General features: G+C 39.2%; 1 protein-coding gene across 3 annotated transcripts in view; it reads right to left on the reverse strand.

Annotated features, from left to right (window-relative positions):
• The window catches only part of vps13b (vacuolar protein sorting 13 homolog B), a 298,568-nt gene that overhangs the window by 266,903 nt on the left and 14,148 nt on the right, over positions 1 to 17,517 (reverse strand). For 2 of the 3 annotated variants that reach the window (XM_084942710.1, XM_084942712.1), the window contains exon 4: positions 9,156 to 9,273. In XM_084942710.1, coding sequence (XP_084798836.1) covers positions 9,156 to 9,273 — 118 coding nt within the window. Of the gene's footprint in view, positions 1 to 9,155; positions 9,274 to 10,757; positions 10,788 to 17,517 lie in introns of all 3 variants that reach the window. The other variant, XM_084942711.1, reaches the window with a different exon arrangement.

Consider the following 17,517-nt stretch of genomic DNA (forward strand, 5'->3'; position numbering starts at 1 on the left):
TGTGACTTTCACATTTTGAGGCTATGAAGAGAAAGGATTCTCAATTATACATAAAACTAGAAATTACAGAATTCAACTTTTTTAAAGGCTGAGGGAGGTGAGGGTGACAGTCCTTCTGTTGAGGAAGTGGGTGAATGTAGTAGCCTAGAGCAAGCACAAGAGAAAAAGCAGCATGACAGATTGGGTTTCAACAGAGCTGAGGGAGCCATCCTGCAGTGTTACCAGTACCTCCTAATGGCCACAGTGACGCCCAGAAACAGAAGCTTTGCAGGAAAAACATACATGGTAAGGTCATTACTCAACAAAGTAAGAAATAACTTAAAATATTACAGACAGGGGAGTTTCGACCATAAAATATGAAAATATACAGCAATAAATCCTCCTAACCACAGGACCAATGGCATTATTCATTCCTCCCAAGTACTGTTAAACACAGTCACTACAAGTTAAAATATATAAAGCTTTAATGCTTTTCCCTTATTTTCCAAACCAAATGTTTTTCTTCCTGTATCTACATGCCTGGCCCAGGGCATAACAGAACCAATAATTAAGTAGAACAAAATGGTGCTGTTGATGAAAATATTTATATGAATTGGTTAACTGTTCTGCCACTTGTACACAGGCCCGACTATGTATTAGCATAATCCAATTGACAAAATTCTCATGAGTTTGCTGCCTGACCAAACACAGCAGCAGGAAGAGAGGATGACATAATATGAACTCAACTCATACTTAATGTGTGTTCATGACACTTGTGCGTGGCCTTGCATGCATGCATGTGCTTGTCTTGAGTGGAGCTGAGTGTGTGTGTGTGTGTGTGTGTGTGTGTGTGTGTGTGTGTGTGTGTGTGTGTGTGTGTGTTTCTGGGGTCAGTCAGAAAGCCGATGTTGCACCTGCAGCCTGGGCAGTAAAACCAGCACTTTACCCCCTGCTATTTACCTCTCTGGATCTAATTTACACATGTCAGGGTGTCCTTTCTTTCTCTCTCGCATGCTTGTACACTTGTTATACCTCTTCTTGCCTTGTAACAAGTCCAAGGCCCCAATCCATCTCCCTGTGAGCCATTGCACTGCTCTGAACTTCTGTAAACAATTGACACAGGCAGCACCTGTGCTGCAGCCCACAGGGAAGAAGCCCACTTAAAACTGTTCAACCATAAAATGGCTGGAAAAACCAGCTCCTTTATGTGATCTAAGAACAGGCCAAGTGGTCTCTTCTGTGCAATACAGGAAAGAAACACTATACTGTACATGCCCACCATTTTCCTGTATATGGAAAGTATTAGCAACTATCAGCTTTGCCACAGTTATTAGCCATAAAGAAAAAGACAAGTCCATAAGACACTAAATATACTGTGAAGTTGTATTGCTGTGTTATTTTAAATAGTATTAGCACTATTGCCAATGTAACCAGAAGCATAAATACAATTCCTGTTGTGGAACACAGCATCTTTAATAAAATACAGTAAGCCACTATTAATTTTCAGTTTGTAACGTAAACAAATGCAAAGACAGTAGTGAAAGGATCTCACTTCCGCTGAGGTAACTTTCCAGCAGTACTATGGAAACACATTAATATATGATTCGATTCTTACTAAAGCAGCAATATAAGCTGTCTAATTATGCTAACTATTCAGTTAGCTCTAGGGCCCCTTATAGTAAAGTGGGAGATTCAAGGAACTCAACCATGCATGGTACAGCAAGGCACCAAAGCAGAACAAAGCCTCAGCTGGAGAAATTACCAGCCTTCGTGTGTATGGGATATTTTCTTTCCTTAGTTAGCAGTTTTCACTAATACTACAAAAGCTTCTGTATTTACATTATGGGTAAATGTCCCAATACTCTCAACAGCTACCAGTGCTAGTTCTTGTTGTGTTGCTGCTTCGATGTGCAAGATAGAACGTCAGATGAATTATGTCTGAAACTGCAGGTTCTGGTTAGACTGGCTGTCCAGCTCACAGCAGGTCTCAGGAGCAGAACAAGGACTATTATCACCAGTTGCCGTCAATGACAGTGGAGACAGCTGGGCTAGTTGGTTAGCTGCAACTACACTTTCAAAATAAGAGTGAGGGGATGGTCTTAGTAAATTAGTGAACTGTATCGCAGGAATCCAGTATTGGATTTTTTCTTTCTTTCTTGCTGATATTTATGATGAGAGGATGCTGCAATTTGTAATCTTTGCATTAAATGCAGGTTAATTTCTATATGACTGTTAATGAAATCAAATCACAGAATGCTATTTTTAGCTACATTTTAGTGCATTTCCTGTTTTCCTGCTTCTGGTTTTGCTCATGACATGAGTGCTGTTTACTGGTTTGAAAACTGCAGACTGAAAACTCTTATTAGGTCTCTTATTGTTGTTTCCAACAAGAAAATGAAAAAAGATCTCACTAAGATCTCTATATAATGTGATTCAGCTAGATATATAATTTCACTCAGTGAAAACTGAAGAAATTGTTTCCTTTCAGTCAATTCACTTGGTACAACACATAAGTACAGGATATCACGTCCCCACGTGTCCTGGCTGACCTGTGATGACATGCACAGGCCTACTTGCGCACATTCCCCCTGTTATCACAGTCATCCCTTAGAAAGGTAAAGAGCATAAAAACTAAGAACACCTTTGCTAAACTGGACTAACTTGCTGCTGCTAGTTAGCTCGATTGTCTGCTAGCTTGAAGTTAGCTTAACTGCCCCTGTTGGAGTTAGCCTCCACCGTGCAGTTGTTGTGTAGACTGCCCACGCTGCTAAATTTGAGTCTTCCTGTGTAGTGTTTTACTTTGCATTTTGGAATGGACACAAAACTGAAACAAGAAAAGCAGAAATCTTCTGTTCACAACTGTCCTCGCATGGCATGACCCTCTCCTCCCCAAGTCCAAAGACGAGGAGTATCCTGTTGATGTCCCTGCAATTATCTGGGCTGACCCCATAGAATATATTGATGGGTTAACCGAAGACAAGCCAGAACTATGCAGGAGCACTGACCGGCTTCAGCCCAGCACTCCGCAGGAAGACAATGATGTGCTGGACATCGGCCTGGACATTCATGGTTTGTTGGAGGATGAGCAGGAGAGCCCAGTGTGCTGCCGCTGCCACGCCCACCGACCAACCACAATGGGACCCTGGGAAGCCAAGCCACCAACAAGAAAGCAGAACACACTGTTGTGGTGGGTGAGCCTCCAGCGAGAGCGCAGCCTCCCGTTCAAGTTCTAAGTCAGTTGGCTTGGAGCAAAGGTCCACCTTCGGGCCCCCAGCAGGACCCGATGCCCAGGAAGCTGCTCACCTCCCTCAGTGACACACTTAAGCGCCCTATCTGTGGGTGGTGCGAACCGTTGCTATCATCCACTGTGTACTGAGGTGATGTTGACTAACAGCACAATATCATCTTCCACATACTTAAGGATCAGGTTGTTCACCACACAGTTACCAGTTGCAGTTCCGGATCAACCGCCTCAGAATTATAAACCCACTGTTTACAAGGAGCCAGCAGTGATACTCAGAGAGGAAATAAGTCCACTATTCATCCCATTCTTGACCTCCAAGTCAAGAACAAATATTTATGAATGAACAAGTTCAAGACGCTAACATTCTGACAGCTTTTGAATGCAGCTGGCCCAGACGATTGGTTTGCAACAATCATGTGGCTATACACCCGAACCACAGGTATGCATTCGAGGGCATAGTCTACGAATACCTGGTGCTGCTGTTCAGGCGCATCAGAGACGCCTTTGCCAAAGCTGCCAAATAGGGCTGGGCGATATGGCCTAAAATCAATATCACGATAAATTGAGCAGTTAACCTCGATAACGATAAATGGACGATAACCACCCCAAGTGCCAAAAAAACAAACGTTTTTTTTTTTTTTTTCATTTGATGGGGCTGTGGCAGGCAGCATAGTTCCTCCAGTTATTTTGATAATATTATTCCCCCTAGACCTATTCATTGCAATTATATTATTACCACTTTAAAGGACTGAAAATGTCACTGAAAATAAATAACGACAATAGTAGTAAGTACTTTTAGTGGTTAAGATTTATTAACTGAACAAAATAAAAAGTGTAGGATACAATATGTAACCATGCTCTCTAAAAAATGTGTATCCCTTGTAAACAAAATAGTTTAATAATAAATATGTTTCACATTGGCTATTCACAAAGTAAACAATGATTGTGCAAATGTAATGCCATCATGGACAAAGGCCTATCTCTGCTAAGGCCTTGAGGTACTATAACTTGTAAACAAATAATGTCACAAACACAAATGTCAATTGAACACAGAAAAAACTATAATAAATACTAAGCACTGCCATGTGACTGGTGAAAACTATAAACTCTTAAACAAAAACATTAAATAGTGCTGTTTGCAAAAAACTTCAATAGAACACTGATAGTTAAAATTAGGCAGGCCTCCACCAGCTCTACCTCCGTCGCTGCTGCTTCAACATTTAAATCGTCCTCCATTTGTTCACCCGTGTCTCGTCTTGTTACAGGTAGTAGAGTCATGTGACTCCACCCCGTCAAGTCTGTAACGTAGCACAGCGTCTTAAAGGGACATGAACATCGCCAACCTGCACATGCCTTTTCTTTTTTTTTTTAAATACCGAATTTACCGACATGGGCAAAATGACGTCGATGAGAGTCATAAATTTCGGTAACGATAAATTTTTGATATATCGCCCAGCCCTACTGCCAAAGCTTCTCCAGTGATGGAGTGATGGAGTTCTGCACCTCCACAGCCACCTGATCAATAGTATAATCAATAGATAGTTTGTGATGACATGGACCGCAGAGTGAAGGCAAAAGGGCCAACAAGTGCTCAGCATCTCTGGGAACTCCTTCAAGACTGTTGGAAAACCATTTCAGGTGACTACCTCATGAAGCTACATACTACCAATAACTACACATAATTCTGTATGTGTTCATTCATAGTTTTGATTCCTTCAGTAAAAATCTACAATGTAAATAGTCATTAAAATAAAGAAAAACGCGAGGGCGTGATTTCCCATACTTATGTGCTGTGCCTCGTTCCTCTCCTTAAGGGAACAGAAGATATATAGATATAACTATTCATTCTCAATAATCCCCTCTGCACACAATTCAATTATGTACTCATGAAAGCACGTCAAGAATATTTGTTGTGTACTAGCTTCCTTCAACTAGACACACAATCAAAAAATGTAAAAAAAAAAAAAAACAAACAAAAAAAAAAAAAAAACAAATCCTGAAGATCCTACTGCACTCACAAAAACAGACATGCTATGACTTATAAGCGGACTACAGTCTTTGAAACAGAAAATTTGGAGGGCAGCTTCTGATACACCAAATTCATAGGTTTCAGTATGGCTAGCACAGATTCAAAGGGAGAACTGGCACTATTAAATCGCTTTGAAGTCATATAAAACAAACCACATTTTCAACGGCGTGAATAGAACCAAAGCAGGAATCTCCTGGAACAGGCAAATGTGGTTCTCACAAACGGTGGCCACTCGTCCCCCCACAAGCAGCAGTAAACATAATCACTCACAGAATCGCCCAAGGTGGAAGCACTTGGTCTTTGGTCTTTGTGTGGCTACCAATCCCATGGCATATGAATTAACATCACTATTTTCCACCACAGAGTGAACGAGGACGATAAATCCATTCAGCATGTGAGGGCTCAGAGCTGAATAACTGGATAATTGTGAAGGGCCTGCCTTTTGGTATCACCATGTTTAGTTTTGGTTGTTTTGAAGGAGATGGGAGTTAAGGGGATAAGACGCAACAAAGTGGTTTTTAAACGCAGATACTGACAAAGATCTAAACAGGTCTTTGCGCTGTGAGAGTCTCACATCTAACACAGATCTTCCTTAAGGCTAACAAGTACACAACCATTGCCACATTTTTGTATCATCCATTTACTCAAAATTATACCTGTCTATCACTGCCTCTGACACAAAATTATTTGCACAACTAACTTTACACTGACAAAGGACATAGCTTAAAATATTAAGCAAGAAAGTAAAAAAGGATGTTAATCACCAGTCTTTTAAAATTCTAAAAAGTAGTGATGTATGACATAATAGCTGTAGTAGGATTAGAATACAAGTATCAGTGTGGAAGCTGTAAACTGGCTTATGGCATGATGGCGACTGAAAGTATGTAATAATGTATCATAATAGGTAAAGGTAAGTAAGTACAGTTTATTTATAAAGTGCTTTACACAGACATATAGTCACAAATTGCTGCACAATCCAAATTTAAAAAAAAAAACATTGAGTAATTAAAATAAAAAATAACAGAAAATTAAAATGCAGTGAAAAATGGTGCACAATTCTGAACAGAATGTATTTACATTACATATTTTATGCATTTACACTAAAAGACCATCAAATGCAAGATTAAGATGCACTGTTGTGTGGCTTTTTCAATATACCAGTTACAATTAGAAAGCACAGTGCAGCTTTTCAAACAGCCCTAATGCAGTACAGAGTTGTCAAACTAATTTTATATTGCGGGCCACATACAGCCCACTTAAGTGGGCTGGACCAGTGAAACTCCCCTTTCTGTCAGTGTAAAGAAGTTACATATGTAACTGTTTTTCTACATGTTAGAGAAAAAGCTGCTATCCTTTTTTTGTTGTTGTGGATGTTTTTGTTTTTGTTTTGTAGTTATAAAAAAAAAAAAAAAACCAGATAAAATGATGCGGCGGGTCACATTTGGCCCACGGGCCTTGAGTTTGACACGTGAGGTAGTATATTGGCCAGTACTAGCACTGAAGAGCATATCCATATGGAGATGTATCAACTGTGCATCCATTTTACTTGTAGATCTATTATATGTTCATACAATACGGTACATACAACAGTTCACATTCTACAAAGATAATGTATTATTTATGACTTGTGTTAGGTTTTTACATGGAGACAGAGTTATCTCTGCCACAAGATTTGAAAGTCTGAATGGTCTTTGCATCAAAGCTGCACTTCCCAGCTATGTTTTAGCATCATTAATGCCAACTACCCATACAATAACTTAAAGAAACAAAAAATGACATTAAAAAAAAGCACAAGCACAAGCAGGCTTTTGAAGGCATTTCTGTAACTCAAAGGAACTGTAATATAGTAGTGACATGATCTTTTTCTGAAAGACAACATTTCAGCACTTTAACAGATTGTGGAGGCACTAATGTTAAGCATCCCATCTCTGAAAAAAAAACACCATACTTCAACTACATTAAAGCCTCCTGTCAGGTTTGGTTTGTATCTTATTCTTGGGAAAACATCCTCTGTCTGAGTCATAGCAGGTTAGTTTTACCTCATCTACCTTTTAACCTCAAGCTTTTAATTAGGTAGGTTGGGATTACGGCATTCATTTGCTTCCTTGCCATTACCGAGGTGCAGCAACCTCTGACCCCAAAGTTGTCTCTGCAGTCTGTAATGGGCTGAAATAAGGTCTGCTAGTAGAAAAGTTAAGGGTGTGCACACAGAAGAACACACTAAAAACATGGCGCGCACGCACGCACGCACGCACGCACGCACGCACGCACACGCACACACACACACTCTACTGGGAGATCTGTTGGAAGCAGCCCTAAAGGGAGATGCCTGGGTGTGAGGAACTGTGCTTTAACAGCTGGGGAAAGATATTATCTCATAATGTAAAGCCTGGAAATGGATCCTCCCAAGATACAACAAGCCAGGAGTGTAAGTTCATACATTCAACCACACCAGGGTTTGGAAGTGAAGCTTTTTTCAAGCTGACCTAACTCAGCTCATGACCCCTGCCTCTTGGATTATGTTTTTACCTTCATTCGTGCTCTCTAAACAGATTATTTTTCATAGATCTTAAAGGTTGAAAGGTTGTCGCACACCTACTTGAAAATTTTCTTACATAAGTTTATATGTTCAGAGGTATTTGATCAAATAACTGCATCCATACATTTTAAAAATAAAACTGTCAACATAAAAGATTAGGGTAAAAAATGCATTCAGTCACACTAGGGCCCTGGTGTTCACAAGTTCTGGTGTGAAAGGTCTGTATAAATTAATTTTTTAAATTCTATTATTCAGCCACTCTCAAACAAAACCGCTCTTTGTGAGGTGCACTAAAGTGCTGCAGTAAGGTAGGCATGGAATCCGTGGCCCTGTGGGAGGCATGTGGTCAAGGAGCTTTGTTGATAAGAGCCATCACCGTATGATTTATAACAGGCACATTCCCCATGCTCACTCTGGGTGATTTACACTTGTGAAAAACAGTGCTACGTGGCTCATCCCAAAATAAAAACTCTTATAGGGTAAACGGGAGATGATACATACATACATACTAAAGTATGTAAAGTTATAAAATATGAAAAAAATATTAGTTAACTACTTTTGAAAAAAAAACTCTGGTCCTTGGTTAAAATAAAGCTAACTGAAGCAATTTTGTGAACTTGAAAAACTAATTTAAAAAAAACTAAATATATAGATAAATCCTTAGTTTTAGTGCTGGTTATTTTGGTAAAAAAAATAACAACAAAAAAAACAACAACATCTTCCTTGATGGGGCAGTAGTGGACACGTTTTTGAAGCTTTGGAAGTCTACAACACATTCAAAAAGTTATCTGCTTTTATTGAATTAATTTTCCTAGATCTTGCCTCAGCATGTGCCCTCCAATAACAATATTTATTAAGATAACAATTAATAAATGTAAGACTGAAAAAAATAATAATAATAATAATAAACTCACAGGAGAATCCCACTCTGGAAATGAACTGAAACTAAACAGAATCAAAAACAAAAACGAAAAACGAAATAAAAACTCAAATCCAAAACAATAATAACTATAATATTGCACATACATAGTGTGTCACCAAAAATTTATTTTAAGCACACTTTGTAGTTGGTCCTATTTAGGTAACAGGTTAATCCGGTAGTCTGAAACTGCAACTGCAGTTGAATGGAGGTTTGCAAAATTGGACCAATGCAGAGTTCTGGTCTTTGTATACTGAAGTTGTGTGTTTGTTTGCATGTTGAGCAGGGAAGTCATAGCTAACCAGAGGTGGTCACTTTGACAGTCCCATATCAGATCATATGAACTGATGTAGTTAAGACAGTCCACTTTTAAGGAACATGTTGATGTCAAGTAGGTAGGTGAGGGAATCAGAACAGCCTCACTGAGCCAGTTTACATCACTTACCTGGAGGCAGGTCTGGGTCACTCGGGGCAGCTTGCTGTAGGCGACGGGGCTTGGCCACAGCCTTGGAGCTGTCTGAGACACTGCGACTGGTGGAACTAGAGCCACTTTCGTGGTCATCCTGATAAAACAAAAACAAACAACAATGCCTGTGATGACAGAAGCTGGACAAAAGGGCCTCTACAAGAGCTCTGCGGTTATAAGTTATCAGTTATAACCACATTAAAGTAAAGTAATAATATAACATATAGTAGTTGTGATCCTAGATTGTGCAAACTAGTTCTTGTTTAAATTAGATATGGAATATGTGAATTTTCATGCATAAAACATGTTTCTTAGATTGAAATTAGAGTAATAATATTGAATATATTTGTTTATATGTAATGGCTTAATTTACAATTATAATGCCTTTGTCCACGACTACACCAGGGTCCCCTTAGGTCCAAGCAACATAAATTTTGTTATCAGACAGTGGAAAAGAGGATCTTTGCGGCCTTTGACTGTGCTAACTTCCCTGGACAATTTACATTACAGTGTATCTGGTTACTGAGAGTAATGAAATGAATATAAACTGAGAACCTGTTCTCCTGCATCACTGGCGGTGGCAGTGATAAGAAGAAAGTTTACCATGCACCACTATTTCTTACACTAAACCTTCTGAATAGCCTTCTGAATAACCTTCCTCCCACCATTTAACAACCATCCCTGTGGCCTCTACAAATAAACTCTGGTCCTTGGATGAGAAAGATGAAGGTCTCTAGTCCATGACAGCACATGTCATCCACACTGGAGACACCAGTGGCCTGTCAAGCCCAGGAACATAAGTGCAAAATGTGTGTATGTATGTATTAATGTGTATATAGGAAAATGAAATGATCATCCCCCATTTAGAGATGAGCTTGGTGATAAACAGAATGACCCAAGATTCAAGCTAAGGAGCTTATTTATTGTTGTAGCTTGTAGAGAGCCTCGGGCTTGTGGGTGTTCTGTACAAATAAAAGAGCAGAGACATGAGGACAAACAGTGGAGGGGTCAGAAATAGTGGTTTTAGACTACTGACAGCCAAGGACTTATGCTGCATTCCATCTGCCTCAGATGTCAGAGCTGGGAGTGACGTCACTGTTGTTTGTGTTCCAACAGCAAAGTCAAAAAGCAAGGAAAACAGGATTTGTTTTGGTCCTTAGCAAGGTAGAGCCATTAATGCACCACTAGCAATACCAATATTGCTTGGCTTATTTTTTTTATTTTTTTTGCTTAAAAACAGCACATTTTATTAAAGCTACTAAAGGGGCAACAATAAGGTTGAGTTTGTAAATTTAATAAATGTGCCTTTTTAAGGAATTGAGGGATTTGCTAAGTCACAGTTTTGGATTGGACAAGTAATACTAAGATTCTATGGGTGGAAATCTGTCAGATCTGTCACTGTATCCACATGATAAACGTGTGTCCATCTTGGAATATATCGAGCCCTATTGTAAAGATGAATTTAACCATAAATGAGTAATTTGGAGAATAGGGGAGAAAAACTTATCAGAGCACAAAAATGCTATGACTACAGCAGCTAATGTTGAACTCCTAACAGCTACTATGTATAATAGCAAATACCTCATATTCAAACTCATGGTAGACATAAGCCTGCAGCAGTGGATGGGATGAAGAAATGGGAAAAAAAATTAGATACAGTGTCAAAGAAACAATATATTAGAAGCAAAACTAAGAAGTTAGTGAAAAGGTGGAGAGATTACTGAGTTAAAACTCAGTGTGGCGTTGATTAGAGGTTACTGCATCACTGTAACCTTTACACAATCAGCCTGGGTGGTAGGTTAGTCAGATAATTTGGACAAGAAAAGGGAGATCACATGTGTTTAGCATTAAAGCGTCTCAGGAGTCACCCCTTATCCTGACACATGTAAGCACTGAAGGTGTCAAAATCAAATATATTTGGCTACTCCACACACACACTTTATTTATAAATACTGAACCGATCCAGTTTAAACTGACAGACAGCCTTTGCAGGCAGGTCGCGTGTTGCAAATTTTAATACATTCATGCAGCTTACATATGTAGCAGACAATCCCTGGTTCTAACACTATTTAATGACAGTGAACCTTTTCGTTGTAGTTGAGTAATGATGATTTGGTTTTAAACATACTTTGCATTATCTGAGTTGCAGACACACTGACAGAAGTATCCCCCAGTGCAGTAAACACTCAATACTCAAAAGAGATGATTAAGGCTCTGGCAGAAATATTTACATGTTACTTCACTAAGGCCCTATCCAATAGAGCTCCACTGTGCAATCAGTTTTTTCCTCATCAGAGAGTGGTGGGAATTGGTAAACAGAGAGGGAGAAATAATAAATACTTCATCAAGGTTACAACAAATAAAGATCTGTGAATAATAAGGTGTAAATTTGCTGGTCATTACTCATTTCTTTTGTAGATTTGTCATCACTTTGAAAAGTTGCACCTATAATATTTAAACATGCTACAATAGAAAAGGGATTGTTATTTGATTAGGAAGGTTTAAGATACACACTCCAATCCTTAGTTTACATCACAATACCCTGCTTGAGCACATTAGAGTAAGAAACAGTCTCCTTCCCCCTTTAGTCTCATATCTATACCTAAAGGAATGCATAGCCCAGCAAGCCAAGAGTACATCGAGTTCAACAACTTGAACTGCCACTATGAAGAACAAGACTGCCAAATTTGGAAGTAGCGCAATTAAGCGCTCAATGTCACCATGGGCAGTGAGCAATTCTCCAGAGGTGAAAAATGCCTTTTCAGAAGGAAGCCCTGGGACAAATGAAGCCTGCCCTCAGCTGCTGCCAAGTAAATCGATCTCTCCAATTCCACAGCAGGGCACAGCACAGGGAGGGAGCCTAAGAAGGATGGAGAAAAGGAGAAGGAAAGATAGACACGAGGACCGGAAAAAGTAGGGCTGCTTCCCCTGCAGGCATGTCACCTCAGCTGTTAACCAAATATGATGGTAGTTAAAAAGGAAAAGAGAGACATGAAACCAATTGATAAGCGAGAGAAAAAACAGTGGAAAAAAAAAGAGAGACAGCAAAACCAAGAAAAGCTGAGGGACGTCTAGAGTGAAAGAGACTTGATGATAATGAGACCAGAACAAAGGGACAGAAACATGAAGCTGGTGGTGTGACTGACAGGTGAGGGGGACCCCCTACTCAGAGGGTAAGTGGGCACCCATAGAGGGTTAGGGCACAGGAAGGCCAGACATGACCTCTGTCCTCCTGTAATCGTCTGACTCAGTCAGGGAGCAGGAGGCGGTGTGCTGAGTCTGTCTGGAGGGTCAACCCATATGAGCTGCTCAGCACATTAGCTGAATACCACCACCACCTCCAGCTATTAGGAACAGCACCTCTGTAGATAAGAAACTCACAAGTTCCTTGTACAAATAATCTGGCTATAACTCACAGACACTAGAAACCAGTAACATCATATCTGCTAGTGACAATGACATATATGTAAACTAGTAAAGCTTCAAAAAGTACAAATATGTCTTAAGACATTTCATATTATGCAGGTATGTTTTATTATAAATAGATATTTCAAAGTATTTGTTCATGTTCTAAGCTTAATGCAGTCATTCATTTTTTCAGTCTGCTCAAATTAAAATACTCATTATACTCCCGCGGGAGCAGAATAACACCCTTGCTACAGTTTCTTGTGATTTGAGGCTTCCTCTGACCTGGACTGGCTGAAAAGTAGGCAAATTACCAGAGTTTTTGTTGCCCATTCACATTTCTTAATAAATATTAAACAAAAAAACAAGCACTATATTTTTTCTTTTCAGAAATTGCTAAGTATTTTCCAATTTCAGTTTAACACAAGGAAAAAAAAAATTGGCAAGGACCAGCAGCCGACAACCTCGCTTCTCTGCAACCGCCTGATCTTTGAAACCAAAACATTTTTAAAACTGGTCAATTTCACACAGTTTCAGCACATTAATGGGAGCATGCAGACCATTGCTAGATAAACACACTCTGTTTTTGTTGTTTTTCCTCTGCAGGTTGCTGGTGAACTCATGCTGACATCAAAGCAGCAGGCCTGGATACTGGAGGCACGGCAGGGGAGGGCGAACGCCTACAGAGTGAGAAAATAAATGAAGGAAACCCAATAGGCTCCTTATCTCACACAGAACCCCTTCTCCTGTAAATCACTCACGTACTCATATAAACACAGACACACACAGAACCTCTGCCCGACATGTTAAGGCCTAGCATTTACACCTCCAAGTAACCAGTGAATCATATGATACTCAAAGGATATAATGAGAATGTGGGACATTCCAGGTTGTTTTTCCAGAACAATAGTGGAAAAAAACACTACTAAAGAGATACACATACTCTTTTGTCCTAAAAATGTGCTTCTGTTTTTTTTAGTGCTCCTAGGTCTCATCTCCCCCCTCTCTCACCATCTTGCCTCATCAAAGGCCTTCTTTGCTATCACAGTATTCATTTCACTTTTGTTCATGTTTCATCTTCTTTACCTATATCTGACATTGTCTCCATCCTTCCACTTCTTCTAGAGCTTCTCATCCCATCTATAATTAGCTAGTCTGAAGCTTGTTTTAACAGTGTTGACCCTGGTTCTCATAAGAATGGTTTCCAGCTGGCACAGAGAGAAATAAAAACATGAAAAGGGGCTCACTGTTTTAAACATAATGTCACAGTTTGGGATGGTTCCAGTAATGTCAAATGGTATGCAGCCACTTCTTTTACACTTAAGCTGTTTGAACCATTGATGACAACCCCACCGGAATTTTTGCTGAAAAGAACAGAGAACATCACAGTTGACTCAGATTACCTTTTCTTTAACGTCTCTTGGCTTCGAACGCATCCATCAGCTTGGCTAAAAATTTGCTGCTAATGGCTTTTTAATGAAACGGTAACAAATGAAGAAAGCTATTTTACCATGATTAAAGACAGAGGGTTCATTTTCTCCTCAAACAGAAGAGAACTACAGAAGCTGGAGTAGTGAGGACAGAATTTCACACAGTCTCCATCACAAATAACTGTTGGGTATTAATATTATAATTATGCTACGTATTTTATACACAGACATCATAGGCATATTTAAAGAGAAATATGTGCATAAAAAACACAAATGTACACGCACACACAATATAAAATACTATACAGACCAATACTTAAGGACTAGAGCCATGCAGCTGGAATCCATAGAAGATTGGGGGGATTAGAGCCTGAAAGTAATCCAGATGAATATCACATTGTGTGACATTCTGAATAATTATCTCAATGAAAGTAGCATATCACAAAAATGTGGTCTATTCCCCCCCTCTGTTTCAGTAACTGAATCCACTACACAAAAACAAACCTCCATTTACTGTGGATTAACTGCACAAATTAAATATTACAGTCTCTACACAATGTTCTGTAGCCAATAAGATGAAATTTCCTGCACCAATAAAGCACGAGGCAGAATAAGATCTGAGAATTAAGCTTTTTCAGCAGTCTGAAAATGCACAACTTACCAAGTTTGCTGTTACGATAACCACTACAGAGAAAAACATACTCGTGGGAATTTCTGGATTATTAAAGTGTAAGGGGAGCTGTGATAGGTCTGTAATACCTGAAGTGTTACTAGGCACATTCCATCCCAGCAAAACTGCTACAAAGCAAACACCTTCTTTCCTTCAGAAGCTCCAAAATATAAAGTATTCATTAAGGAGGGGGAGCAAGGACATAGAAAAGATTCCCAAGCATGTGCCAAAAGAAGAATGCATAATTACAAAAGAATTTCACTCTGAAGGGGGAGGAATCACAATGACACCGGTGATGTCATGTTGGAGGTCTCTGCCAAGAGTGCCTCTGCTCTACCCAAGTCAAACTGTCTATGTTTATTATCTGCCTCCAACATACTTACAATAACAAAGACAAACGGGGATCCCAGTTACAGAGCAGACCCATAGGGAGCTACAAGAGGTCTTCTGACTTCTGAGTATTTAATTTGTTCAGGCATTGTCCTTGTGCTGTTCCCACCAGACAGATCACCTCTGGCTGCAGTTTCAGTATAGCTCTTTAACCAAGTTCCAGTAAACATACAACAAGATAAACTTAAAGTGTAAATGGTAAAAGTAAAATGTAAAAGTCAAAGGCCAAAAGTTAAGTGCCCTCCTCAAACATTTGACATTTAGGTGATTTTGGCTCTACTCTTGTTCTGTTGCACTTTCAGGTAATAGTTCAAAGCCCAGTACATTTTATTTGTCTTAAGTAAAACCAGCAGAAACCAATCTTGTGTTTACGGTACAGTAGCCGATGTTGTTCCAGTTTAACTGTCCATAATTCTACATTAATCTAATAAATCTCAAAGCCCTGTGTATTCATGCAGAAAACTGGATTCTTTGTTACAAAATCACTTTTTGCAGTCATTTCTCCACAATAGTAAGCAGGTCTGCAAAAGTAATAGGGGTGCTGAGGTCAGTCCTCTTTTATCCTCACAAACAATGTTTAGCACATTTTTTTATTTAAACAAAAGACTCTGAGTCTGAGTAACTCCAATTCTGAGACTTGATTAACATCCAGGAACAAGGAATTCAAACAGGCTTGAACTAATATAGGTGCCATGGTGGAATTTGGAGCCTGGATAAATAATTACAACAAACCACTGCACTTTCCACTGAAGCCCATTCAAAAAAAAATCACTCTGTGAATTCTTTATGCTCCTACTAGTGACCTCAACTTCAGTGTTCACAAGTAACAAGTGTTAGGGAAAAGAAGAAAACATGAAAGGAAATAGAAGAATACAGAGAGTCAACCGAAGCAAACAGTGAGAGAATCAAAGATTAAAGAGCCAGAAGCCATGGCAAAAAAAGAAGAAAAACAGGACTGTGACAACAGTAAAGTGGAGGCAGGAATATCAAAAGAGAAAGACACATCGAGGGAGAATCGGAAAGAGGGAGAAATTGTTCCTGATTTAGATCTGAGAGGCTCTGGTCCTTCAGATGTCTCCATCAGCTAACCACAAGCCCAGGCTGAGCATGTGAGGCATTCTGCTTACGCTGGCACAGCTACCCCCTAATGCTAATAACTGCAATGTGTTAGCTACAATAAAACACTCCACACAGATCCCTGACATACGCACTCACACACAGGCATGTGCAAAAAAACAAAAAAAACCCAACACATCTTAGACAAGTCAATTACGACACACACGGGGAATTCCCAAACGCAGGAATAGCTCTAACTCAGAACAATCAGCAGTGCCCAGTTATTTTCCAATTATTTATTACGTAATTACTGCCAATCACATCTTTTTTACTTCACAATTATTAGTCTATAAGATCCAGATATACATTTCTTTATATATCTTATTTATCTTTATATCAGCATTTTGGAAAATTGCTGCTAACTAGTGGTCAAGACCTGATTTTAACACCAACTGTCAAACCATAACCATGCAATCTCTGGGCCTTCCGATTTTTTCATACACAAATAAAAGTTCATTATACAAAACATAAGCACACCTTAAACAATGTAAGCACCAGTCTCAAAGAACAACGCAAGCAGCGGCTCAGGCTACTCTGACAACTTAATTGCACATGTGAGGTGCAGCTGGAAGGCACAAACTATAGAGGCCTAAGTGTTCTTGGAGAGCATCAATGTTCTGAAACCAGAAAGATAGAATAAATCAAACAGAGCAAAATGGGAGAGGACTTTCCGTCAATGTTGAGAAATACCAAAGCCTTACTGCAGGAGGTTTAGGCACGCAAGCGGAATGCAGCCGGCATTATGTTTGCATAGCTTTTATACACTGGGGTCCAAAAGCAACTGAGGTGGTGTCAGCATTCATCACATTGCTTGAGAGATGGAAAACTGTCAGCCTTACATAAAAAACAAGTAATTTCAATTGCATCATTGAAACATGTTGGAATCCTAAGCTAGTCCTTATCCATAGATCTCAGGTCTCCTACTGTTTTCCATAGCAAAGTAAAGTACAGGTCCTGGCCCTGGCCAAAAAACGTTCACCTGTTTTGTGAGATATATAAAAAAAAAAAAGCTAAATGGAAAAATTCTATAATAAGAATAATAGAGGATATACATTTTTAATAGATTATTCTGAGATTGGTTTTGAACTGTACAGTTCTGAAAGAGTTTTATTTTCTGTAAGGGTTAGGTTAAATAAAGCTGAAACCTCAAAGCACTCTGTACATTAAGAAAAGTAAGCAACTATCACAGCTCATCAATTTATTGTACATTTTCATTTTCAAACCTTGCTTTAAACTTTAAATCTATATTACTTTACTTCATACTGCGTTCTGTCTCTGTAAGGTTACATGTTAACCACCTCACATCACAATATTGGTGCAAGATATGTTT

The sequence above is a fragment of the Perissodus microlepis genome, chromosome 11 (assembly GCF_051167445.1).
Source record: "Perissodus microlepis isolate ML-2025 ecotype Zambia chromosome 11, ASM5116744v1, whole genome shotgun sequence".
Lineage (NCBI taxonomy): Eukaryota > Metazoa > Chordata > Actinopteri > Cichliformes > Cichlidae > Perissodus > Perissodus microlepis.